The sequence below is a fragment of the Cupressus sempervirens genome, chromosome 1 (genome assembly GCF_028749045.1).
Source record: "Cupressus sempervirens isolate cs-2001-9-10 chromosome 1, ASM2874904v1, whole genome shotgun sequence".
Taxonomy (NCBI): Eukaryota; Viridiplantae; Streptophyta; class Pinopsida; order Cupressales; family Cupressaceae; genus Cupressus; species Cupressus sempervirens.
The window spans coordinates 597,569,539-597,597,129 of NC_143118.1; the positions used below are offsets into that span (position 1 = coordinate 597,569,539).

The window sequence follows — 27,591 nt, forward strand, 5'->3', positions numbered from 1 at the left end:
TTGAGGAGAATACAATTTATTCCTTCCATCTTCTTGTCCCTCTTGTCTTTGTGTGATTCATTGACCTCTTGATCTTGGATTGTTGCTATAGGTAAATTCTTACAAAATACAAATAAGTGAAGACCGAGATGTGATTGATCAATAAACTTCAAGGTTTGAAGAACAAGTGGGCTAGGGAGAAGATGTATGATATAGGGAGCAGACCTAAGAAGGTGGAAAGCGAGTAACGAGAGTTAGTGCTGGAGAAAGTAGGCGAGTATGGATGGAAAAGAAGGTGTAACTGAAGATGTTCAAAATATAAGGAGATAGACACTTAACTTATACATTAAATTTAAAACAATTGCACATTTTATGTCTCAATTCTTTAAATACCCAAACTCTAATCTATAATTTTATAATTATTTAACACCTCAAATTTTTCATCATTTTAATTTTGACCTTAACTCTAAATGTTTTCTAAAGACATATAATCCATTATTTTTTAAAAACTCCAGCCAACTGCAATTTATCTTTAATCAAAACTTAAAAAGAATGTTGAAATCTAAAAGAACAAAAAAAAAAAAAAATCAAATATGATTTCCCTAAGAATTCTGCAACTTCAGTTTAAACTTTAAACAAATAACTAGTAGTTTTTACCCTTAAGCTTACCAAGGATATGCTTGTTTTACATGTGAATTATATTCCTTTGCCCTTACGCTAGTCAGCTAGTCAGTTATTTTGCGGTGCTTTTTTGTTTGGACATTAGCTCTTAGGAAAACAGATAAAGTAAAAATCATCATGAAAATTGGCTGTGCTATCCTCCAGATTTTGTCTTAGACACGATACAAGAGAAATTATGATACGATTTCCTTGTAAGTAATGAATATACATGTTTGTTTTTCCAAAACATATATACGTTTCAAGCATACCTGATTATTTCCATAATATATGAAACTAGAATTTTTCGAATGCGTTACTTTGGAAAAGAATATGTGATTACCTATGAATTGAGTTTATGAAATGATCAATTAAAAACGTTCAGTCAATGGCCGAGAAAGAAATAGAAGGCAATTATGGAATTATTTTGAATTGTAAACGTATGATAGTAGCTCTCCTATTGGAACAGATAGAAAAGTGCAGAGAATTTCTAACCTCAAGTTTCAACAAAATTATTCTTATTTGAATAATACCAGCTATGGTAGAGAATTTACACTCTCTGCAATCCTACAATTTACAATTTACAACTAACAATTATCATATGATTCATTGTGAAAAGTTAGCTGGTCTCCAAACTTCTATACACCTGAAAAGATGTCCAAGTAACTTCATTCCAGGTGTACGTCCAAACAAGTCGAAATATTACCTTATCTTATAAATTTACAATTTTAGAGCTGGAACTTCTTTTAGCCACGGGCAAAGGTCTTGCTTTGATACTTGACGTGTATTTCTCCTTCAGCACATTTTTCTTGATAATTGATATCTTCTTCAACACCACGTCGGCCTTCGAGAGGAACCAGCTCAAGGGTGATAAGAAAGCAGCATATAAAGTCGGAGCAATTGGTATTACCAATACACAGGTCTAACAAGAGTCTAAACAAGTCCAAAGAATTAGATGGTTAAATATATAGAATCTCAATATCATCTAATAATTGATTTGTTCGTATCATTAATGTCAGGGAACAGATGATACATTAACTACTCTAATATCTATGATTTCTGTCCGTTTTATTTACAATACCAAGGTCAAATCACAATCTAGAAGAGAAAGTACTCGCTCTTCTTGAACAAGGCACTGCCAAATCTATTTTGTCTTTGGACTTCTCCCAGGAATCTTTTATGAAGTGTAGGACAATAGATACCAGTTCATTCAGATGTCGGGTATAATAATGATCAGCTCCATCTAAAACATGAAGGCAGTGATTGGGAATAAGCTTATCAAACTCAAAAGCATCAGTTATAGGAATAAGTTCATCCTTCGTGCCATGGATAGTCAGTACTCTGTACAAGCATAGCAAACCATCAAGTATATAATTAGAAATTGTCGATGCAAAAATAGACTAGAATTTACTCTTGCATGACAAAAGCACATGGGAATCCTCTGGTTTAAAATGAAGCTATGATAAATACTACTAACAAATTTTTTGAGTGTAACATAGAATGTTAATGCATATAAATATACAGCAGTCTCAAAAATGCAATTAAGACAACTAACATACAGCACAACCATAACGAGGTGCACTAAAAATAAGAACAGGGACGAAAATAAAAAATTCAAATTTAAAGATATCTATTCTAATTTAGCCTTGTTTGTTATAATGCCTACAATGGTTTTTAGGGAATACTTATGATTGTACTAAAGATGGTGTAGTTGTTCCTAGAGTGTTCGAAGTATTGTTAATTCTTTGGCTTATACAATAACCATTTTGCATTGTAACTGTTACAGGTTGTGGGATCAATCTAATATGGAATAAGGGCCTGGAAGACTAATGAGCCTGGTTGTTTGCTCAGAGGAGAGAGAGGATTCAATTGTATTCAATGTGTGATTTGTGGAGCTGGCCAAATACTTTGTGATATGCTTTCAGAAGCTGTTGTAATTACAGACTTTGTTTAAAAATTCTATCTTCTGGAAGGATTTGATCTGCTAATCTGACGGTGGTGGTGAGCAGCTGTAAAGACACTTTTAATCTTTTACTGTTTCTTTGGATTGGCTAAAAGCCAAGTTGCCGGGTTCCTACACCTGGCCCCATGCACCCGCACTGGGTTAGCCTGGGTACAGAGACGCCTGGGTGCACCCAGGGTCCACCCCAGGCGCACTGGGTATGCTGTGGTTGCACACCCACATATACACAGCATATGCGGGGCAAACCCATGGGTACCTGTGCCCAGCCACTTAATAATGATTTTTTAACCTTGTTTTTGGCAAATTATAGTAAAACCATTCTGTATATAAGTATTGATGATATCACCAAGATTCTACTTAGCAAATAGTAAATACAGTCAGATATAGGAGAGTATCCATGACTTCATCTATGTAATTACTCTGTTATAGTACAGTTTGCTCAAATTATGTTGGTCATCTCACAAATACAGTATCTGTGGCCACAACTATGATTTAATGCTTACAAGTAGAGAGTCAAAGTATGTGGTTGTTATGAAGTACAGAAGGAATTGAATTATCATGGTAAAGGAAGGGTGGATGCTAGAGTTAAAATATTTTTTCTGATTTGTGGATAAATTAGTTTACTTTTGTGTTTCATGGACTTGCCTGTGATTTCCGTCATTTCTGTTAGGACTATAAAAAATTTGGCTAAGTCAAGATGAATATCCTTGTTTCATGTTGAGGTTTCTCAGATATGATTTTAAATGTTGGTTCTTCCCGTGTTCTAAGTCTGGTTTCATGAAATTAGTATTTATTGTCTTCATTTTTGCCCTAGTGTGGCTGGTTGTGAAATAGTAAAAGTCTGAGTTATCGAGGTCTTATTAGTCCATATCTTCGTCTTCTTGGTCAAAAGGTTGGTAACACAGGTCTTTGGCTTTGTCTCTAACTTGCAGCTCTATTTTAGGGGGCACTGTTTTATGTTTAGTCGCGTGATCTCTAGATTTTAAAATGTTGAGTATTTTATTCAGGGAGCTGGAGAGAGCTCTCAAAATGTTTAGTTGCATAGTTGCTGGTCTTGAAAGATGTTATGCTTTTAACGGCGCGAGTAAGCAATGTCTTTGTGTGGTTGTCGCCAGGTTGCATGTCAATTTGATGTTATATTTTTTAGCCATGAACTGGTGAATGAATGGTTAGCAGTTAAGTTTAAGCTTTAGTTGCCAGCTCACAAGGTCAAGATGCCTTGAGTTTATTATGTTGCGAGCTAGCAAGTGATCACCACATGTCCTGTTTTTATGACTAACCATGGTTGTTGGCTCATGAAATAATTTGGCATATTATTTTTAAACTTGAGAGTTGGCGGATGATTGCCACGTGGTGGTTCCAGAAGTTAATTGATTGAAGGATTTGTTTTATGTTGTCACAAGTTCTCGAGATTAATAAGCAGTTGATGTTTAAGGTGAAGACGTTGATGTTTTCATATTTTCATATTTTTGGAGTGAAGGGTGTTCCTATGTCCAACCCCTGGGAGTTAAATATGGCAAAACTGGTGGTTCCTGATGTTTATGTGGATGTAGATTTATTGAGGGAATTGGCTAAGGCCCATTGCCCTACAACTAAGGTTATCAGAAGAAAAGATAAGTCAGCCCTGGAGACTATCAACACAGCAAGCTTTATGGAGGCCATCCAAATATCTGCGGCTACATGCACAGCTACTGATTTGGAGAGGGAAAAAAGAAATAACTTGAATCAGAAGGATGTGCTGAAGAAATACGTACTTCCAAGATATATGCCTAGGGCTGAGAGGACAATGGTGCCAATTCTTGACAGTGTTAACTAGCAATTTGATTTGAGCACATTCCATTTCTATATGAAGTCTACTGTCTGGGTTGTGTAAAGTGCTTGGCCTGATCACCATGTGTCCTGTTTTTATGACAAACCATGGGTTTTGTTTTCCATGGTTGTTGGCTCACGAGATAATTTGGCATATTATATTTGAACTTGAGAGTTGGCGGATGATTGCCACGTGGTGGTTCTAGATTTTAATTGATTGAAGGATTTGTTTTATGTTGTCACAAGCTCTCGAGATTAATAAGTGGTTGATGTTTAAGGTGAAGACGTTGCTGTTTTCATATTTTCATATTTTTGGGGTGAAGGGTGTTCCTATGTCCAACACCTGGGAGTTAAATAGGGCAAAATTGGTGGTTCCTGATGTTTATGTGGATGTAGATTTATTGAGGGAATTGGCTAAGGCCTATTGCCCTGCAACTAGGGTTATCAGAAGAAAAGATAAGTCAGTCCTGGAGACTATCAACAGAGCAAGCTTTATGGAGGCCTTCCAAATATGTGGGGCTACATGCACAGATATTGATTTGGAGAGGGAAAAAAGAAATATCTTGAATCACAAGGATGTGCTGAGGAAACTTAGAAATATATACTTCGAAGATATATGCCTAGGGCTGGGAGGACATTGCTGCCAATTCCTGACAGTGTTAACGAGCAATTTGATTTGAGCACATTCCATTTCTATATGTAGTCTACGGTCTATGGGTTGTGTAAAGTGCTTGGCCTTGATGGAGACAGTACTGTATCTGCAGACATACTAATGATGGCTATGAGCATCCAACATCCTGAGGTGAATACTGACTGTGATTATGTCAGGTATTTGATTCAGTACATTCATGATGGCCTGGGGGAAATTCAGGAGGACATTTCTGTGATCAACTTCAAACACTAGTCTATACTGATGCACCTGATTCTCTACTTCAATGCTGACCGAACAGACAAGGTGCTGATTCTGCAAAGGGAGGAATTGGATATGCCACTTCCAGTGCAGATGTGAACCGAGCTTTGGGATGGTAGTACTTGTCTCTCATCTTTATTATATTTTGAAAATTGGATTGTGTTACCTATTATTGAAATGCTAGGGGTGAAAAGGGAGAGATTAATTGCAGGAGTTAGAAAATATCTGAGGCTCCATCGCTTTATTCCTAAATGGCCTATTTCACATAATTGGAGGGATATTTATTTCTTTGATAATTTCACTATAATGAGGGTTTACGGATTCCCACAATCCCCACACGTATTGCCTAAATTTGTGCCATTTAGGCTAGCATATATTGAAATCATTTCACAATTGACTTTGGTTGGTAAGGAACATTTAGTCACACATTGGAAAGACTTTTCTGCCTAGGCTGTGGGTAGTTTCAGATTTTACAATTGGTAAGAAAGCTTTAGATGAAATGAATGTTTTCTTTTGAAGTATAGGATGGTTACTGCCATGTCTAGGTTCTGTGATCCTGAGAGTTTCTTGAAGATTGCCCTAAAAAAGTTGACTCTTGGATCACGAACCCTTGGATGATGGAGATGTAGTGAGGAATTTGATGGAAAAGAGTGTTGTTTAGGAGAGGAGAAGGAGGTGGGGTGATCTGATGAGAATTGAAAGGGAATTCAAAGAAATGGACCCCAACTTTCTAATGTTTTGTAAAAGAAGAGTTATTTCAAAAAAGTTAAAAAAATATTGAGCTCTTATGAAAATACAAGTACCTGAGTCAGTTGCAGAACAACAAGAGCCAGAGGATGTTTTATCTTCTCAGGGAGAAAACCCCATCTAGCAGCCTATTCTTGAAGTTGAGAGTGGAGAAGAGGCTGAATCAGCTAAAGAGCCACCTGCCCAAAGGCAGAAAATTGTTCAAACCAGTGCAATTGTGAAGAGAGATCCTGCAAGGGCAGTGATTGTTGAAAACGGAAAGTATTTCCATGATATAAGGAAGAACCTCTAAGAAGAGCAACCTGAGGAAGGAGTGGGCAAGATTTATTTGCATCTTGCAAATCCAATTCGTGACAATGTTTTCTCAAACTTTCAGGAAAGATGATGCTTTTATTACATCCGATGAATTTAAAAGTTTCTGTTGAAACTGAAGCAAGATGTGTTGAGAAAAAATATTGATTTAGAAGAAGGGAATGCTCAAAATGAGCAGATTTTGCAAGCCTTGCAACAGTATGATTCTAATAGTGAGGATATCACTGTTGAGTAGGCAAGAGCATTGGTCAACGACAGTGGAATGTTTTTGTTATCGGGTTGGGACATTCAGCCTACTTTATCATTAATCAGATTAGGAGACAACCTAATCCATTGTTAAGATCAGAAGTGGAGATTAGAGACTTCGTGAGAGGATTAGTTATCGATCTAAAATAAAAAACATTGGCAACATGGTCCTTAGCTCCTGCATCTCAAAAGCCACATGTCAATATACAAGGTGAAAGGAGGGGTGACCAACTGATTTGGGACCTAGAGAACACTGGTAATTCAGAGGTTGCTGACTTGCTCACCCATGTTTCATATCTCAACAAAGTTAAAACAGTTGATTTGGAGAAAAGATATGCTAAGACACATCATGATTTTATTGCCATTGCCAGGAAATATGAAGAGGAGTCGATGAAAAATCCAGTTATGGAGGAACAAATTAAAGAATTAAATGAGAAGATTGCTAATGCTCCTTCCACTTCACATGCTTTTGTCATGGAAGATGCTGTCACTGATGTTCCAGGTGATATTGCACCTATTTCCAGTTATATCTCTTTTACTGATTCTGTTAGCATTTAGCTTGAAGGCTATGGAGATAGAACTGAGAGGCTTGATGAAGCAACAAATGAGGAAAGTGTTTCTGCCTTGATGGAAGTATTGCAACATAGAGTCCACATGTTGAAGGGCAAACTAGGTATAGTCCATGGCTTCCATATTTCATTGGAAGAGGCAGAAGGGGTTTGTGTTCAAGCCATTGCAGTTCTTGAGCCACTTTTCAGCACTTAGTCAGGAGGAAATGCCCTGATGGAGAAATTGGAGATTGCAATGGTATATAGAGATGATATTCCAAAGAAGATTAGTCACACTAAGGACATGGTTATGACTATGAATTCTTTACTTTCATTTTTCAAGGGAAGGAACAGTTAATCAAAGGTAAATAGAAGATTTTTTGTAGGAGGTTATCAAATGTTTGTTTCTGGTGGCTTGAGGCCAATTGATTTCTAGGTAAATGAATTTGAAATGATTTTGGAGAACACAAAAGTGTTGTTATACTTGAGTAGCGACATGGACATCCACAGGTCCAACGAAGTGCTTGATGTCATATTTAGAGCTGAGGTGGACTTTATCAAATTCATGGCAGATGCACAAGCAGTTACAGACGCTTGATGGATAGAATTTGTTACCCAGTTGATGGATATCAAGAGATTCAGTTGGCCAATGGATAAGGAAGTTACCAGGTGGGAGATGCTTTTGAGGGGAGGCAAAAAGGCCTCAACTAACTGATTCTGTAGTTTTGGCTTTTTCTGAGCAGTTTGATGACTTGGCACCTAATCAATATGAATAGGGAGAATAATTTTAAAAAATATCTTGATTTTGTTGTTAAAGGTAGCGGATGACCTTCAGTATTCACCGAAGTTATTCTGAATATGAACAGACAAAGGTGCCAAAGTTAAATTGTTGCTACTTCAGTTCTCAAAATGAGGTTTAAGATCTGATGTTGCAGTTCTCCTATTGTTTTTCAGTTTTGTTTGTCTTCTTGTTTTGGAGTTGTTGTAAAATTGACCTATGTGATCTGAAGCTTGTTGCATTCCTTGTCTATAAAAGGAATCCCAACATCACTTAGAAGGGGCTGAGAGAATTTTGTAAAATTCATTAAGTATTAGAGTCATAGCCTCTCAGTCTAGGGGTTGTACAACTAGTATGATTATGTTATAAGTGTGTATAGAGCAAATACAATTTTGATTTAGGGTCTTTGAGCTTTTTGAGTACCATTTATCGAATGTCTAAACGATGTATGATGGAGGTGATACAAAGTATTAATACAAATACAGTTTCACCTTATTTCTCTCCTTTGTGTTCAATTTATGAGTTGTGAATGATATAATTCAAAGTTCTTATATTCTTCAGTGCATTGTTGTAATGTATGAGTTATTTTCATGCTTTGATCAATGATCAATTAAATGCTTGATAGTAACTCATAGGTTCATAAGTTTTGCATAAGTGAGAAGCATATGATTTTAATGTAGAAAGATTAACAGATGATTAATGTAGTATTTCATAAGATTTTAGTGAGACGCATTGGTTCAGATGATGCAGCCTAAATTCTTGAGACAATAAACAGAAACACGAGAGAAAAAAACACAAAAAAGATTTTTAGAATTAGAATCCTTCTTTATTATTCATCCAACTCCTCTTCTTCTATAATGAGAGAAAATACTAATTTAAATACAAATCTGAAATTACCAGTTTTGGAAGTTTTTCCACAGAACTGTTTTTTTTGCCATTTTTTGTAATTTTTAAAACAACTCCTAAAAAGCTGATTTTCTATGTGAAGCTTCCTAAACTAAGATAAGATGAACTGCCAACTATCATTTGAAATTGGAAATAATATTTCGAATTTATTGATATAAACTTCCTAAAAAATCTAAGAAAAACATTAAAGTCTTAAAAGCCACTAAAAGCTACTGCATGATACATCATTCTCCTTTGGTTGAAAAGAATGCAGCTCCTGCAAGTTGTTTCTGAATGCATGCTTCTTTTTTGGATATAATGCTTCCCGTTGAACTAGATAGGAATTTTATTGACCCAAAGAAAAGAAAATTCAAGTCTTCTTGAATGCAAGTCTGGTCCTTCTTTCTAGTCTTCCAGTTCTTCGACAATTTGTCCTTCAACATTGCAATTGTCGCTGGGTCTGTCTTTCTCTTAACCCATCTCCTATTCAGCGCAATCTCAGCTTTTAGGGTCCAAAAATCTATTTCTTGTGCATATACCTTAGTAACACTATCGTTTATGTCTTCCTTATATAATCTACATTACCACAATTCACATAATAACCTCACAAATATGCATATACCTCATTAACAAATAAATTGACAACATCTTCATTAGAAACCTCATTATAAGCATGCATTTCCACTTGCTCAGTTAAAACATCAAATTCAAGTATTTGAATATGACAAGAAAACTCATCTGCAACTATGTTTACATTGTCTTCTTCAGTGCTTGATGTCAAAACGTCATAGGTATACTTACCATTTCATTTTCTACATCTTCCCCCAATATTTTTATCCTTTCTTGTCTTTTTGTCTTTTGAATGATCTTCCTTATAGGCCATGTGATCTCCTTAACTATTAGGTACTGTTTTTGCATTTCTAGTTCTGTCAACCCTCCTAATAGTTCTAATCCTTGTTGTATTTCTCTTAATATTTCTATCAACTCTAATCATCTTATCTTTTCCTCCTTCCTCTTCCTCTATTATCTTCTCTTTTATTTTCTTGTTTCTTCTTTGTTGAATCCTTAGCCTGCAAATACTTCAACAAATCCATATGTTCAAGCAAGTTCATTAACCTTGATTCTACTTTTCCTTTGTGCTAGGACTTTTCTCTTCTCTACCTAGTCTTTTGGCAACTAGTTTCCCTTCTCAACCTGCATAAACACAAACTCACAACCACAAAAATCTCCTTTGCTCAGGCCTATATGCTTTGATACCAAATGATGCAGCCCAAATTCTTGAGACAATTAACCTAAGTTGCCGGTTCTAATTTGGATTCAAGATTCGCGTTCAAAATTCATTCAATATTTTTTTGGGTTGGGCTCAGATTCATTTTGGCTTCGTTTGTACAAGAACACACACACACACGCAGCAGTGAATAAGTTATACACCACTATGCTAATATTAATGCAACATAACAAAATACATCACCATATTAATGTATCAGTTCACAATAAATAATGTCAACATTAATAATCAGCCATGACGACCAAATATCATAAAAAACTATCAAGCAAACCTACATCATTCTGCTGTTGCAAATTAGAAGTACAAAAAATAATGCTTTAGGCCGGTTTAAGGCCAGGGTTGTGATTGTTGCCATATTGTAAGCTTCACACATCAATTTATCATACTGGATGATTCAACTAAACAGCTTTGGATCAGACTGGATGAAGCCAAGAAAGAAGACTTTGGATCCAGATTAAACAACAGTAAAGACCTCTTTAGATTTTGTTCAATCCATAGTTTTCTACACGTAAGCTTATATGCATGAAATATGGTGTATTACATACATTCCATAACACGTGTGGCAGTTTTATACATCCCGATTCTTCTCAAGTAACATTTAATTCAAAATAAATATGATTAGTAATTTGCGTTTGATCATTTCCTTGAGTCTAATTTGGCATTAAAAACATTTTGGAGAAGAAAACAAAAGGGTGTTTATCAACCAAATTACCCGAAATTATGTCCAGGTACCTATGCCGGAAACCAAAGTCGCCCAAAAGTCGTCTGAATTCTGCCAGGGTTCCTCTAAGAGAATTCCCAACAAAATTTGCTCTCTGTGGCAGACTTTTGACAGAATCTAACAAGGACCAGGGTTTCGAGAGAATTGAACCAGGAATTCTTAGGTCCAGGAGAGAATTTGGTAACTTAGCAATTAACAGAAACATAACAGAGAAAAAAACACAATTTGTTTTTTTAGAATTACAATCCTTCTTTATTATTCATCCAACTACTCTTCTTCTACAATGAGAGTAAATACTAAATTAAATACAAATCCAAAATTACCATTTTGATAGTTTTTCATAAAACTGTTTTTTGCCATTTTTGATAGTTTTTAAAACAACTCCTAAAAAGCGGATTTTTCCATGAACTGCCAACTATCATTTGAAATTAGAACTAAAATTTTGAATTTATTAATAAAAACAACTTTCTAAATAAACTAAGAAAAACATTAAAACCTTAAAAAACACTGCATCATTACCTTATAGTAACATTATCATTATCTCACTGAAGCTTCCTAAAATTAAGATGAGATGAACTGTCAACTAACATACGAAATTAGAAATAATATTTCAATGTTATTAATAAAAATAACTTTCTAAAATAATAAGAAAAATCTTAAAAAGCTACTGCATCAATAAGGATCATTATAAGAAGTGTAAGTTGAAACTATAAATAAAGATTGTTGTAATGCAATAATTCTTAGATAAAAAGTCACTAAAAGTAATTCCATTTATACTTGGTTTATGTTCATAGGTTGTCTTACCCAATTTGGATAAGGCACTGGTGAATTTTTTGTGATATTTATATATTTGATGTGTTTCATATGTATCTGGTCCTGTCACAATTTGATATAAATTCATTAATCAATTTTTATTTTTATGTTTGTAGTATGGCGGGATTATCTCATGATCCTTCAATTTATTGTGATATTTATATATTTGATGTGTTTCATACGTATCTGGTTCTGTCACAATTTGACATAAATTCATTAATCAACTTTTATTTTTATGTTTGTAGCATGGTGGAATTATCTCATGCTCCACAAATAATTCAGGAGCAATGACCTATTAGCCATTTTTCAGTATTCTCTTACTGATTGTTGAGTCTTAGGTGAGATTTGTATCCTAAAATGATTCAAGAATAAGTGTGGTACAAAGATTAGTTGATTGAATCAAGGTCTACCCGCCTAGGTTTTGTAGAACTTAAAGTGTAGAAGGATAATTTATTCTTGTCAATTAGTCCAATCATCTTAATAGTTTCCAGAACTGGAGTTGACATCTTCATAGGGTGTATTGGTAGCCTAGAAAGCATAAAACCCATTTTGGGCACAACAAAATGGTGACTCTATTGACGAGTTAGCAAGAAATTATGTTAGGCAAGTCTTAAATACTGTTGACCAGTTGAGTTATCCTTGAAAGGGAATATGCATAGAGTTGTGAATTTTTATATGTGATTTGAAAGGTTGAGCTATTCGTTTTGGTCTGTGGTCTTCTTTTCTATTATCCAGTGTTTGTTCCCTGTGAAGAGTGGAAATCCACCTTTTAGAGAGTTTGAGATTGTGAGAAGTCTTCACAATTTATAAAAGTCATTCCCAATTTAGAATTAGGTAGCGACTCTAGTCTCTATACTAGTGCTCACAAATAAATTTATTTAATTCTAAAGGGTTCCAAAATGAGCAAGAAGAACACAAGGTTGGATGAAGCAGCATCCAGAAGAGAAATTAGAGAGTGAGCTTCCCAAAGATCAAATGAAGAGACTGTCAAGAAAAGATGCAAAATCAAGTCATGCTCCCTCACTATGGAAGCCTAAAAATGCAAATGCAAGTAAGTCCTTACATCCTGTTCCAGAAATGAGCGAGTCTTCTTCAAAGAGCTTTGACTTTAATAGTTTAGGATGAGTATTTGTTTAACACTCCTACACAAGAAGAAGAACCACAACACAATAAGGAAGTAACTCAAGTTACACTGAAAAAAAGAGAGGTCAGAGTAGAAGTAGATGTCATCACTTGGGAAATTTTGCTGATATACCTCCTCGTTGTGGTTATATCTCAAATTTTCCTTGTGTGCTTGTTAGGAGTCAGAGAGATGAATATTTAATAAATTTAGATGATTCATCTGGATCTGAGATTACCTTGCCAGATTCAAATGCAGTGTTTGGAGATATAAACACCTTAAGAAGAGAAGTACAAGAACAGATGGCATTCAGAAGAAAAAGAGAAAAAGAAAAGGAATCTGAAATTTTAAATGCCCTTATTGAAAAGGATAGTCTAATGAGGCAGTTGGCTGATCTGAAAGCCATAAATTATGAAGATCCTAGGCCAGTGGATGAAGGCCTTGTTGTATCCTAGGTATGGAAGGTTAATAAGCCTAAGGTTACATTAATTCCTCAACCTAGACCAATAACACAAGTAAATGAGGTTGACATAGGTGAAGGAAAGCAAAAGGTAAGTAGAATTGTTATTAAGGAGCCCACTGATAAAGGTCTTCTAGTTGAAGGTTTGTCTCTGGACACTGAGTTGGAGAGAGCTAAGGAGAGTGAAACTCTTGCAAAAGAGTTACATAAAACACAGATGTGGGTTGCAGCAGCAGAGATGAAGAGAAACATTCATTTCCTGAGGCAGTCTAATAATGCGCATTCTACTAGTGTGACTTCATCTAATTCCCAAGGAACTAATATCCAAATCCTAGTGGTGCAACAAAATACAAATTCTGGACAAGGAACTAGTACCAGTATCCAGACTACTTAAGGACAACTTCAAAGCAGGCCCATCAATATTGACAGGTATAGACAGTTATTTTTTTATGGGATCCCTCAGTACCCAAATGTTGTTCCAAATGAATTAAGAGATAAATTGACTAAGTTTTCTGGTAACAATGTTGTTACTAGTGAAGAACATTTGAGATCGTTTACTGATACGTTGAATGATTATGAGGTTGAAATTGAGGATGTAGTGATGAAGCTTTTTGTTCGCTCACTTGTAGAGGATGCTAGGGATTGATTCAGAGGTCTAATTAAAGATAGTATTGGCTCATGGGAGGAGTTTGAAAAGTAATGTAAGGAGCAATACAATGATAAGAAAAATTGAAAACATTATGTTGAATGAATTCAACAACATAAATGAAATGCCCAACAATGATGTGACAGGATTCAACATTGGATTCCAAAAGGCAATGCACAAGCTGTTCCAAGAATTGAGGTTAGAAGAAAATGTTGGTTTACTTATTTCAATGCTTTTGATGCAAATATGGCTTGACTCTTGAGAGATAAAGATCCTCACACTTTGAGGGATTCATTTAGAGTACCCATTAATATAGAAAGTAATAGAAGGGCCTTGGGAAAATTTGGAAGAAGAGATGATCCAAAGTTTTTCAATAGAGGCAAGAAAGAAATGAAAAATCCTCTACTGTAAAACTTAAAGAGGATGATAAGTTGGATAAGGTATTGAGCGCCTTGAAGGACATTAAACTTAGACACGCCAAGAATGATGAGGCTTGTGGTGGAGATAAACCAGTGTTTAATTAATTTTACTAGGCAGCCTAGACTACAAAAGTATCTATACAATACTCAATGGAAGGATGGAAACCCATTCAACCGACACTGAAGAGAAAGCCATATATGGCTACCTCTAATCCTTTGCAAAGAAGTTCAATAAATGTTAATAAAAATGCTCCTTGGTATGTGGCATATCAATCATCTCATAGTTTAGAATGTGTAGTTGCACAAATGATATCTGCAGGGGAAACCCAAGGTGAAAATGAAGATGAAGTACATGATGAGGCTGATTGCCTTACTACTGCATGTTTATGGATTGAGGATAATTCAGATGGAGATACTATCGACTTGGATGTCATAGAAGCAAGGCAAAGGACTAAGAGGTATCGCCAGCAAATTTCTCATGATAGTGAAGACAAACTAGATGAGAAGTTTTTATATGTTGAGCACAGTGATGTGTCCTTTCATTGAGAAGACCTGCTGATGAAGAAATTGACCAAATCACAACAAATATGGTTACTCAAGCTAGGAGTAACTATAATCTAAGAAACATAGCAGTTGGTGATGAGAGTGGCAAGGTTTCAGGAATGTTCATTAAGGAGTATAAGCCAAAAGGTAAAGATATTAAAGAGGAAAAGAATAAAGACGTAGATAATATCAAAGAAGTAAAAACCAAGGTATGGGCCAAGAAGGTTGAAGTCCTTAAGCAAATGATGCAGTCCCTGCTTCAAAATTGAAAATGAAAGTTAATGAAAGGTTTGCTGCACCTGCTGAAGAGGAACCCAATCAGAAACAGAAAATTGAATGCAGCAAGGTGACACTAGAAAATGACAAATCAGGTAAACAAATTATTTTACCATTATACCCCTATTGATATGCTGTAATTACTTTCCCAAATGACTGTAAAAGTTCCTTTTCTCAAGATAATGAGAATAGATGAACACAAGGAGAAAGCTATGGCTTAGGCAAAGGGTGTTTCATCTGTTAAGATTGAACAAATTGATGAATTGACTATAGCAAAGAAAGGGGAAAGTGAGAAAGAAAAGAAAAGAAATGCATCTGAGGGATTAACTTCTCAAATTGCTCAGATGTATTTAGACAATACTGAGAATGCATGTTGGGGAGTGTTGAACCATTTTTCCTGACTGTGATTATAAATGAGAAGGTATTGAAGAACTACATGATTGATTCCAGAGCATCAAATACTGTGATGGCTGTCAAGATAATTAAAGCTATGGGCTTAAAGGTGGATACTCCACATCGGAGGTGTCAAGCAATGGAATCAAGGAAGTGCCAATTATAGGTACTATTAAGGCTCTGCCTTACAAGCTAGCTGCCTATCCTAACAAAGACTTGACAATGAGTGTGTTAGTTGTGGATATTCCTCCTCATTATGGAGTTTTATTGTCAAGGAAATGGAGTACATCCAGGGGGGGAATCTGCAGTGGATTTGCCATATGCTACCTTTTACATAGACGGAGAAAATGTGAAAATTAATAAAGTCAAGGGTTCCCCATATGATTGAGGTTGGTCCTGATGAGAATATGACATATTTCTTAGATACTGACATTAATGCATTTAGAGTTGAGAAGCTAGTATTGGATGAGATAAAACCTGAACCTTTGTCTGAAAAAAGGAAAACTTATCTGATGAACACCGTTTATGGACTATGTACTTTGAAGCTCCTAGTTCTAAAGGAGGATCAGGTGGAGGGGTGTTATTAGTCACACCTACTGGGAAGACATAAATTTTCTTTTACTCTGTTATCTGCTTGTACTAATAATGTTGCACAATATGAGGCTTTGATGATAGGTCTGAAATTAGCAGAGAAGCATGGTATAAAGGATCTCAATGTTATTAGAGATTAAAAACTTGTTATATCCCAAATAAGGTCCAAGTATGCATCTAAAAACAAAACGTTGAAAGAATATAGGAATGTTGTTTGGGATGAAATAGAAAATCTTGAATCATTTGGGATAGATTAGATGGATAGGAGCCATGTAATGTCCCCTGCGTAATTGTCAGTAGGAATTAGTCATAAGCTCATATTTTTTATCTTGAGGGTGCTAATTTAGGACTTAAAGGGGATCATGGCATTATTGGTATATTGGTGACATTACTTACGTAAAATTGCCCAAATTAAAATAGTAGTAAAAGTTCTAATCATCTGGGTCATTTTAAAATATTAATGAGATTTCTAGTTTCTATTCTTTTGCCTAGCCAACTGGTATGTCCACGTAGACAGCCAAAAACATGTTACTCATTGGCTCTATGGGCCATGAGGGTTGGTAATGACAGGAGCTGAAGGGGTTGTGTGTTATGGCAATGGAAGAAGGAACAAATATTCGGGAAGAGGGAGGAGACTGGAGGGTACATTTAATGATTTTGGAAAGTATTGATGCAGTCAATTTTGAGTGAGTGATTTTGGAGAAGAAGCTTGTAGAGATGAATTTTGCTAATAGGTTTGACGTTGACTTCGAGTTGGCCTTGAGCCTTGGTTGGACAAAGTGAATACAGAACAAGGAATCATATGTGGAGCAAAACAGGTTGGAAAAGTCAAATTGGTCTACGTTACTAAGCCTAACGTAAATGGAGAAATCCTCCGCTTGAAGGGAGTTCGAGCGCATATTGGGAAAAGAGTTGTTTCTGAGACTTGCTGAGGGATGCAGTCATAGTTAGCATAACCTCTGAGTCGTCCGTCTTAACTGGTGGAATCAATACCGAATAGTCGATGCTGTAATTGAAGTCTTGGGAGTAGTTTGTGTATGCTATTGAAGCTAAGTGTGGGTGTTCATTCTGTATCAGTAAAATTGTGCTAGCTAAATTAAACTACTGATACTCTTGTAAATCATTACATTCAAAGATTAAATATGCTAAATCTTTAAAAATTGATTTACAACTTTCTATTCCTAACGTACAAAGTCTATACTATTGATTTTTGCTCTCAGATTAAGCAATGAGACTATTGCAAGGTGCACCATGAAATGGAAGACTCAAAGCGGGGTGATGCAATGGACATGCAAAACCCTCTAAAACTGCATGAATGCAAATAAGACTAAGCTAGAATGAAAGATAAAACTAGAAAAGATGATTGATTACAGCCATTTAGATTAATCTAGGTGAGCTAATCTAACATGCAAGTGATAAATAATCTAAATGATTAACAAAGTTAGAATGCAAGAATCAAAATAATAGCATAATGATAGCAAAAGACTTGGATATCCTTTGAACTAAGGCAGAAGCCTCAGATTTTAGAAAATTGGATGGATGGATGAGATGCAAAGATGATCAACGGTGGAGATGTTTTCATTCATGATCCATGTGTTCTTTGTTTTAGAAGTTTCCTAAAATTATGCACTTAAAGTTGAGTTAGTTTCTTTTATTTGATTTTAGAAATTAGAATCATGTGTGCACATTAAAAGGGATTTTTTAATTATTCAATTAAAAGGAGAAGGTTCTTTTAATTAAATAAGACTTAGGACAGAGTGATCAAACTTTAGGATAAAATTGATTTAATGATTAAATGAGGATTTTAATTATGCAATATGGATTATTATGCATAGTAGGGTCTAGTGTCGATGTCGAATAGTTATTTTGAAGTGATGAACTATCCTTAGATGAATTGACTTCGAACTTGATCGAACAAAGAGCAATGAGCTTGATTTGAAAGATACTAACTCCAAACTTGATCAAACGAAGATTAGCGAGCTTGATTTGAAAGATACTAACTCCAAACTTGATCAAACGAAGGTTAGCAAGCTCGATGCAAAACTGATTCCAAACTTTATCAAAGAAAGATCAATTACACCAATTCTGGACTTGATTGAACTAGAATCAACAGAGAGAAACTTGAATGTACAGCTTGATGTGAAGTGATGAACTTGAACATTAGGACTGATTTTGATTGACTAGGCTTTACCAGACTAATGTGGTGCGATGAGACTAATATGCCCATGTTTAGGTTAAGCAGCTGCCCTAAGCAATTTGATGTGAAGCAATGAAATCACTCATGCGGAAGATAGAAGAATCTCAACTTGATGTGGTTCAATGAAGCTGATATACCCCTAGCGATAGTGTCTTGATTGTTTTACAGTTTCAAAAGATTGGTAATAGAATATTCCTAACCCCTCAAGATTGAAATTGAAATGAATTCGAGGTGCAAAAATAAATTGAGTTGATCAAATTGAGATTAGGCAGGGTCCAAGATCATTAAGAATTGATTCAGAGAGATTTGAAGAGCATTTGAACCAAGTTTAACCACCTGGTGATGAGAAATTGCCCTAGTTTGATTAAGTTTGACCAGAGTTGACCAAGGTTGATCGAAATTATTTAGAAACAATATTTAGTCAAATTAAATGATTCAAAAGAAATTTGATCAATTTTGCATCATTAGGTGAGACGTAGAAAAGCGATCAATTGTGTTTGACTAGAAGGGTTGACCAATGATTTTGACTAGATGATGTCAGATTTAAATTTTGATCCCCAAAATGGATCCAGAACGTCAAAAATTAGGTAGGGTTGTGAATTTCATGTCAATCAGAGATAGTTGAAAATTAGGTCAAATTCTATATGAGGGGCCCAATGGTCATTTTCAAATCATTTGTTCATTTGTCATTTGTGAGTTCAGAATCCCATTTAGAGAGAAACACACAGATTCCTATCTAGTCACACCGATTTGAGCACTCGAGGAGGCATAATTGGCCTTAAAAGTACGACTCACTGGTAAGTAAACCAAGATTAAGCCAAATTTTGTCGATTTCCAAGCATTTTTTAGCAATTTAGGGCAGTTTTGAGCATTTTGTCATGCAATATTTGAGTTGTATCACAAGGCTTTGAGGCTTCCATCATATGATATAAATCCAAACCCTGTTGTATTATATGGTAGACTTGCAGTTTAGTGTGCGATACATACCCATATATCGCACTAGCTAGTACAATGTATCACAAGAGCAGATTGTAACTTAACCTTTTATGAAGTTTATCATATGATACATCTATGTCAATAGTTGTATCACATGGTCTTTTTATATAGTTTTACGCTTCATCGTCTTGTCAAATTCATTGCTTGTCTAATATCAGTGCTTCGTAGATATGATATGACACTTTTGGATACATAGTTTCTTGAAATCTTATGCATTTTTTGTTTGTTCTTTGTGGATGCAAAGACACTTTCCTAATTTGCACATTTGATGCCCCTATCTAGTAGGATTGGAGCTAGTACGATAGTGTTGGCAGAGCACTTCCACTTTGAGCATATACCTTCCATTTTCCCAAAAGAAAGGTTACTATCACATTGGAGGATGTGTATCGTATTCTTTGGATCCCCTATGCTGGTGATTTGGTAAGTAGTAGCTCTGATGCAAAGTCGTTGTCTTGTTATTGATATCATGTATTGTACTGATGTTTGTTGGTGTAGTTTGATCAAACTCTCACAGAGGGTATTACAACGATGAGGGAGATATTTGGAGATCACACCATCCTAGAGTGTATTACCTGGGAGTATATGATGACTCATTACGAGCTGGATTACCCCATTCATTGTGTATTGGCCTCATTGATTGATTGCGTTTTGGGAGTTGACCAAAGTCAATAGGGATTTTTGTGTGGGTGGGGCAGATTATTGTGGGATATGTTGGCACGAACACACCATTTTGCTTGGGGCCCTAGTCTTCTTTGTGACCTTTATCGAGATTTTTGTTGTCGGTAGAAATTGTGTGGCGGATGGGTTCATGTCGTCGGTAGATACTGTGTAGCCGACGAGTTCATGTCGTCAGTAAAGATTTGTAGCCGACGGATAGATTAGTATTGTTATGTAGCCGATGGACCCCTTCAGGAAGGTTCGGCGGGAAGTATTTATACCCCGTCTGGGATCATTGTAAATCATCTTATGTAGCATAATGTAATGTCTTGGCATATGCGAATAATAGGAGTTCTGTTGTTCTTGTTCATTGTTTGTGTGCATTAATCATTTAATCTATGCGGTAAAACATTTGGCACCATTGCCCTATGAACCGGGAAGGAGGGAGGAATGAAGCTTAATGCCAAATTAGCTTAACAAGGATCGAAATAAGATAAGGGGAAAAGATGGAATACGTATTGTGCAAGAAAATTTAATTTTGGCACAACAAGTCGAACGCAGAAGAAGGTTCTAGATGATTGTCGATGGACACAGAAGTGAAAAAGAATTGTTGGAGGAGACTCGACAGTGGGTGGAATTGGTGGAGGAAGCAAGGGAGGAATTTTTGAGCCTATATTCACTGAGGGAAGAGAATCCAGATGGAAGGGAATCGACTCGCACGGCTCGAAGTGCCAAGGGAGCACGAGCGCGGAGTGAACTCTTCGTCCGGGATACACTTCCGGAAGGGACAACTTCAGAAGATCCTTCTTCACCAAGGTTCGCAGCTGTTGAGACTGCCGGTGTGGGAGTGCAGAGCGCCGGTGTGGGAGTGCAGAGCACTGGTGTGGAAGAGCAGACCGCCGGTGTGGGAGAGCTGACTGCCGGTGTGGGAGTGCAGATCGTTGGTGTGGGAGAGCAGATCGCTAGTGTGGGAGTACAGACTGCCGGTGTGGGATTGCAGATCGCTAGTGTGGGAGTGCAAAGCCACGGTGTGGGAGTGAACAATGCCAGTGTTGCAGGACCAAATAAGACTTGTGCACAAAACCCAATAGTGATGGCAGGACCAAAGGAAAAGCTGCTGAAGTTTGATGGCGATGGTACGGCCAATTTGATCTGACACTGTAAAACATGTGAAACGATTTGGAGGGCGAATGGCATAACTGATACAAACGAATGGGTTTCGGCAGTTTCCGGCAACCCTATGAGGTGTCGCAATTGATTGGTTCGTCGATGCAGATCCACAAAAGTTAAACAGTTGGGACAACATCAAGAAGGAGTTTATCATGAAATTTCAACTATTGCGGGATGACAATGAGATTGTAGCAGAGATATACAATACTAAGCAGGGGAAGAACGAAACTATCCGAGTCTACGCCAGGAAAGTAAAAGACTTGATAAATAAAATGGAAAATACGCCGCTGACAGACTACAAAAAAGATGGTTCATTGAAGGCCTGCACCCGAAGCTGTGGAAGAAGATGAAGATTGTGCCGCCATCGTCATACATTAAAGCGTACAATCGAGAAATGAACCTAGGAAGTGAGCAGAAGACGAAAAAGAAGAAGAGTAGCTCCTCTAAGTCAGACGACGATGCATCTTCCGAAGAAGACAACAGCGATGATGAAAGCAGCAGCAAGAAGGTCCGAGCCCTCCAGAAGGATATGATCTGAATGATGAAGGAATTCAAGAACATGCAGAAAGAAACAAAGGGAAGCGAACTATGGTGCACGGAATGTAAGGCAGAAGGTCACACAATGGGCTCCTATCCAAAGAACCAGTTTTGCGACATCTACCAAATCATGGGACATTCCACAAAAGAATGACCCTTCAATATGAAAACTAGAGGGCCTCAACAAGTGCTCCTGACATAGGCAGCTTCCACGTCGGGAGGGAACGGAAACACAAACATTGATGGTGCCACTTCAGGTGGGTACAAAAATAATAGCAGAGGGCAAAACAACAACAATGCAAACAATAACAATAACAATGGCAGCCAAAGTTGAATTCAGTACGATGCGAATGGGTGGCCGATCGTTCAATATCGGGCCTATAATTTGTGGGGCCACTTTGCCAGGGATTGTACAACGGCGAACACAACAAAATTATTATGTAGATGGTGCAGACCCGATGATCATGAAGATGCCAAGTGCCCGAAGTTTGGAGTAAATTTGATCACTATCGGGACGGATGAAGAGGTGTTGACAATCACACGTAAACAAGCAAAATTATACCCCGACCCTGCAGAGGAAAAGAAGAGGCTGGAAGAAGTACAAAAGAAAGTTGAGAAAGCAACACACGAGGAGACATCTTAGTTGAAGGACACCACGGGCACCTCACCAAGGAATTGCGCGGAACAAAACATCATACGCCAAATATTACAAATTGAGGTACCCGTCAAAATAGGTGATCTGTTGCTCACAATGTCTCAACTCCGATCGGCACTCACAAATATTGCGCCAGCTGCCAAGTTAACAGGAGAACCAAGAAGAGGGAAGGAAATTGTCACCGGTGGAGAAGACCCAATGTTGTTAGCCCTCACATCCGGACGGCATTCGACGGTCGTCGAGATGGGGATTCTTGGAAGTGTGTTGACGGACACAATTGTCGATGTAGGGTCCGGCGTGAATGTCTTACTCGAGGATACCTAGAAGAGGTTGGGACAGCCGACGTTGTGGTCGCCTACATTCCAGTTGCTGATAGCAGACCAACACAGCATGAAGCCTCTCGACGTCCTGATGGCACAACCGGTGACGATTGGCACACAGTCGTTCCTGCTTGACTTCGTCATGATCCCACTAAAGAGAAAAGGATACGACGCCATTCTCGGCTGTCGATGGTTTATTCAGGCCAAAGTTAAACATGACTAGAAGAAAAACACTTTATCATTTAAAAGCAAAGGGTGGAAATTCGTCATTGATCTGCACACCCAGATGGTGGGGGAAGAAGCTCTGTCATCAGATTCTGAAGAAGAGGATGAAGGGAGGCAGCGTATGGAACCAGATCAGGAGGGAGTCTTGTCGTTGGAAGGAGCAACAGATGACGATTTGGATTCTGTCAACGGTCTTTACCATTGGCAAATAGAGGACTACGAACTCTTTTCGAGCTATAATATGTTAAGGGTGGATGAAGGTGAGAAAGAAGAGGAAAATGAATGCCCGAAGGAATACAGGGAAGTAGAAGAAGGAAAGGTGGTTACGGCTGAAGCTGAAGGGAAGAACATATAGTATGAACCCAAAAAAAGGGAAGATCCCACCGTACGACTGCGCGGGAAGAAAAGGTTATGACAAACCACTGATATATTAGAAGGGTGCCGGCAATAGGAAAAACACATCGTACGGTTTGCACAAGAAACAAAGAGAACAGGCTTAATAAAAACTTTACCAATACAGAGTGAAGGTTCTGAAATCAAGAATACAGTTATTGACAGCAAGGGATGGCCGCCGACGAAATTACAAGCACAATGGGCCACGGAGGTGACACAGAATAGATGCAAAGCGCAGTGTGATAAGCACCTGGAACTGAACAGGTTTCAGCAGGGGCAGTTGGTGTTGAAGTATGACAGACGAAATAAACCAGGAAAGTTTAAGGTCATGTGGGTCGGGCCATACCAGATCCGGGAGGTAGGTGACAATGGAACAATTAAATTGTGGACCTTGGATGGGCAAGAAGTGCCTCAGGCAGCCAACGGGTCGAAGCTGAAGATGTACCATGCCAGGAAGACTCCGTCGTTGTTCCAGAATGGCCAAGTCCGAATGACTCCCTTTGTCGTTGCAGAATGGCGAAGTTTGGAGGCAAAATTGAGGTGTTGAAAAAAAGAAAAAGTAAAAAATAATATTTAAAAATAAAAAAAATAAAAAACATTGGAAAAAAAGAAAAGAAAAGAAAAGAAAAGTTGTCCCGCAGATAGGGTGTCCTGCTGACAGTTCCGTGGACAATTGTCTCGTGGGAGAGAAAATGAAGCCATGGGAGAAGTTTCCCACACTGCGGGAGAAAAAGAAGCCGTGGGAGAAGTTTCCGAAAAAGAAGCCGTGGGAGAAATTTCTCATGCCATGGGAGAAATAGAAGTCTTAAGGTAAGAAAGGGATACTTCCAGGAAGTTCTAAGTGGGAATTAGCAAAGTGGAAATTTTCCGAACCTTTGCCATGAAAGACAACAGAGAAAAGGAGAAAGACAAATTATCGCGATGCCCCCTAGACCCCAGTGTGATTATCACTCATGGGAAGTGTGACCGGTTGATGAGATCTGGAGCTGCTGCAGGCATAGTGTGCCAGAGGTGGAGAGAGCACTGGAGCAAGCCTTTCGAAAGGGATGTTACACTTTGAGGCATTCGGAGTAGGTGTTGAACGTGAAGTTGTTTTGGTGGATGCATAGAGAGCTCGAGAGGAGCTGATCATCCAATTGAAGATAGTACGACGACAATTGGCTCAGGGTACCCAGAAGTTGGAAGCAGAGAAACAACAACAGGTGGCTATCAAGGTCAACTTGACTAAGGAGATAGTATTGTGTTAGCAGAGGCTACAAATGCATCGTGGGTTGGAGACTTGTTAGGTGCAGACACGGGACGAATGTGGTGTAGTTCGTTAGTTACTATATTTTGTTTGTTAATTTGTCTCAGATATTTTGTAATTCTCGTCCGAAGACAACTTTTTCTTTTGGGGGAGATGATGTTGTCAGTAGAAACTGTGTGGCCGACGGGTTCATGTCATCGGTAGATACTGTGTAGCCAACGGGTTCATGTCATCGGTAAAGATTTGTAGCCGACGAATAGATTAGTATTGTTATGTAGCCGACAAATCCCTTCGGGAAGGTTCGGCAGGAAGTATTTATACCCTGTCTGGGATCATTGTAAATCATCTTATGTAGCATAATGTAATGTCTTGGCATAAGTGAATAATAGGAGTTCTGCTGTTCTTGTTCATTGTCTATGTGCATTAATCATTTAACCTATGCGGTAAAACAATTTTCATGATGTAGCTTACTAGGAAGGTAAGAGTTGGTCTGTCGGTGTGCTAGTATCGAAAATATGTGTCTAGGAGCATATCCCACTTACACAACAGGTTTTGAGCATGCAACGACTAACGAGGATGCCTTATGTGTACTATTATACAGATTACTTGCACCAGCCCTACTTGGGGAAGACATTCTATTGGAGACAATGCTTCGATAATCTCACTTCCATTGTGTAGCGATTGAATGTGCAATGTGAGAGATGGAAATATGGGTCTAGGAGCATATCCCACTTACACAACCGGTTTTGAGCATGCAATGACTAACGAGCACACCTTATGTGTACTGTTATACAGGTTACTTGCACTAGCCCTACTTGGGGAAGACATTCTATTGGAGACAACGCTTCGATAATCTCACTTCCATTGTGTGGCGACTAAATGTGCAGTGTGAGAGATGGGGAGGGGTTCGAGAAGAGCTCTTCTACATGTTTTGCAACGGCCCATTGTTGGGTTGAAATTCGAGTGTGGTCAAGAGATTCTGTATCACTCGAGTCTGAAGACAGTTTGGTTGTCAACAGGGGTTGAGTGTAGATTTTGCGGATTATGCCCGATATCCAAGGGAGGACTTAGTTTGGGGTCCTATGCTATCATTCGATGACTGCCGTAGGGAGATGTAGGAGATGTAACCCATTTAGTGGGATTTGCTACCAAGTGTCTCAGATGTCGGGATGACGAGGAAGTATCATCGATATTTGCAGGTAGATCCCTTTGCTCGATTTATCGATCCGGTAGAGTAGGTGCCCCAGGTGGAGGATGTTGTAGAGGGTGGAGGTGGGGAGGTGGTGGAGGTAGTGGTGGTGAAGGAGGTGGAGGGAGAGCACCCGCACCACGAGTAGGAGGGGCTTTCGGAGCCAATAGTAGTAGGGCTCCAGTGTCAAGGCAACAAAGGAGTTGTGAAGAGAACTTTGCGGTCTATGGGTATAGTTGTGGAAATGGAGGAGGATGACCCTAAGAGGAGCGTCAAGTGCAATGTCAGGTGGATAGGGGTCTGCGACAGCGAAGGGTTGAGAATTCTAGAGGGCAGCCAAAGTAGAGAGCGTAGGAGAAGCATGCAAATGACACAGTGGCCTAGCTTAGGGCAGAGGTGAGAGCTCTCTAGGCAGAGCTACAACAAGCTAGGATCACGATTGCTCTTCGCAATTAGTGGATTGAGGACCTCACATGAGAGAGGGACAAGCGAGAGGAGTTGCTGACGCAGGAGAAAGACCAAGCTCGCTAGGAGGCCGAGCACATGGCGCTCGAGCAATTTACTATTATGGAGCTTATATTGCAATGGTGCCCCAAGGACAAAGAGTTCCTACATATTCACAGTAGACAACACAGTCAATAGGTGCAATGCTAGCATCGACGCGAGGACAAGTCCCTCCTCCTTGACCTCCAATGCATGAGGGAGGGAACCAATCATGAGGCCTCACTTGTAGATTGTATTTAGGAATAGAAATGCATATCCAGATTTTGATCATGATGTACTCTTGATATATATGATGTACTTCAAATTTTTTTGTTGAGCTTTGACATATCTAGATTTTGGATCTCATTGTACCTTGTACTAATTACATTCTTATATATATGAGATTACTGGATTCGCGATGATATTTGTGTATCATGTGCCTTCTTTGCTTGATGCATAATATATATCATGGATGGCTTTTAATTTTTATACTTTCCTTTTCTACATATGTGATGCCGATGTATGTAGTTTCTTTTCCTTTTAGTATTGTGCAACGTATTACTGTACTTATGGCATTTAATGAGCTTTTCTTTGATGTTCAAATGATTTGAAAGCTTAATGTTTGAGCAGATAGATGTGATGAACATGATTATCCCCTTGATTGCAGGATGAAGAAGATTGAGCTTGATGATTTGATGATCAAAGATGATATGTCCAGTCGACCGCCAAGAAATGATGAGAATCATATTTGTTCGATTAATTGCAAGATAAAGGCATACCTTGGTTCATGCAAAATGCAAAGACTAAAATGCAAGCCTAGGATAAAATGCATATGAAGACTCCAAGACTTGTCTCATTGCTGTTTTAGTATCATCATTGAGCTTTATTGTTGGGATATCATGGGATCACACAACTGTCATTGGTGCCACTGTAACCATGAAGTTATGCATATGATCTTTATTAGATAGGATGTGGGAAACTAACTTATGCATCGAGGCATAGATGCCGAGATGACCTTGGTTAATTTTTTAGTTGATGTTGCAAGATTACAACATTGAGGCATAAGCACTGAGATAACCATGAGTGCAGTCTTGCGTGAACAAACACATTGATAAGAGTCAAGGAGATAGCTCCAAACTCACCTTAGTGTCCAAATGAACCAGGTAGAGGTATATGTGGCATTCCAATTGTGGTAGAGGCTCTTACTATAAACACCTGATGTATCAAACATATAAGATCATCGAAAGCACACCCACAAATAGAAGTCTAAGAAAATATCATGCCACATGCCCCTAGTGTCTAATTAAGTGAAATCCCGAAGAGACTAAGGAACATAGCCAAAAAGCAATAGTAATAGACAACACACAAAGAAAATTCTCAGCCACTTCAGTTTACGTATTGTGTAAAAGTCGTTGTAGA

General features: G+C 37.9%; 1 protein-coding gene and 1 long non-coding RNA gene across 3 annotated transcripts in view; one reads left to right on the plus strand and one right to left on the minus strand.

The window, feature by feature from the left end:
• Nucleotides 1–723: 723 nt before the first annotated feature.
• On the plus strand, nt 724–3,084 carry LOC149578855 (uncharacterized). The gene is made up of 2 exons (XR_016364892.1): nt 724–851; nt 2,423–3,084. It is a non-coding gene; the product is annotated as an uncharacterized LOC149578855 (long non-coding RNA).
• LOC149578856 (putative uncharacterized protein YDL057W) overlaps nt 1,041–27,591 on the minus strand; it is a 143,535-nt gene continuing 116,984 nt past the window's right edge. For both annotated transcript variants that reach the window (XM_089832161.1, XM_089832170.1), the window contains one exon: nt 1,041–1,977. In XM_089832161.1, the coding sequence (XP_089688287.1) occupies nt 1,728–1,977 (250 nt within the window). In that variant the 3' untranslated portion in view covers nt 1,041–1,727. The remainder of the gene's footprint in view (nt 1,978–27,591) is intronic.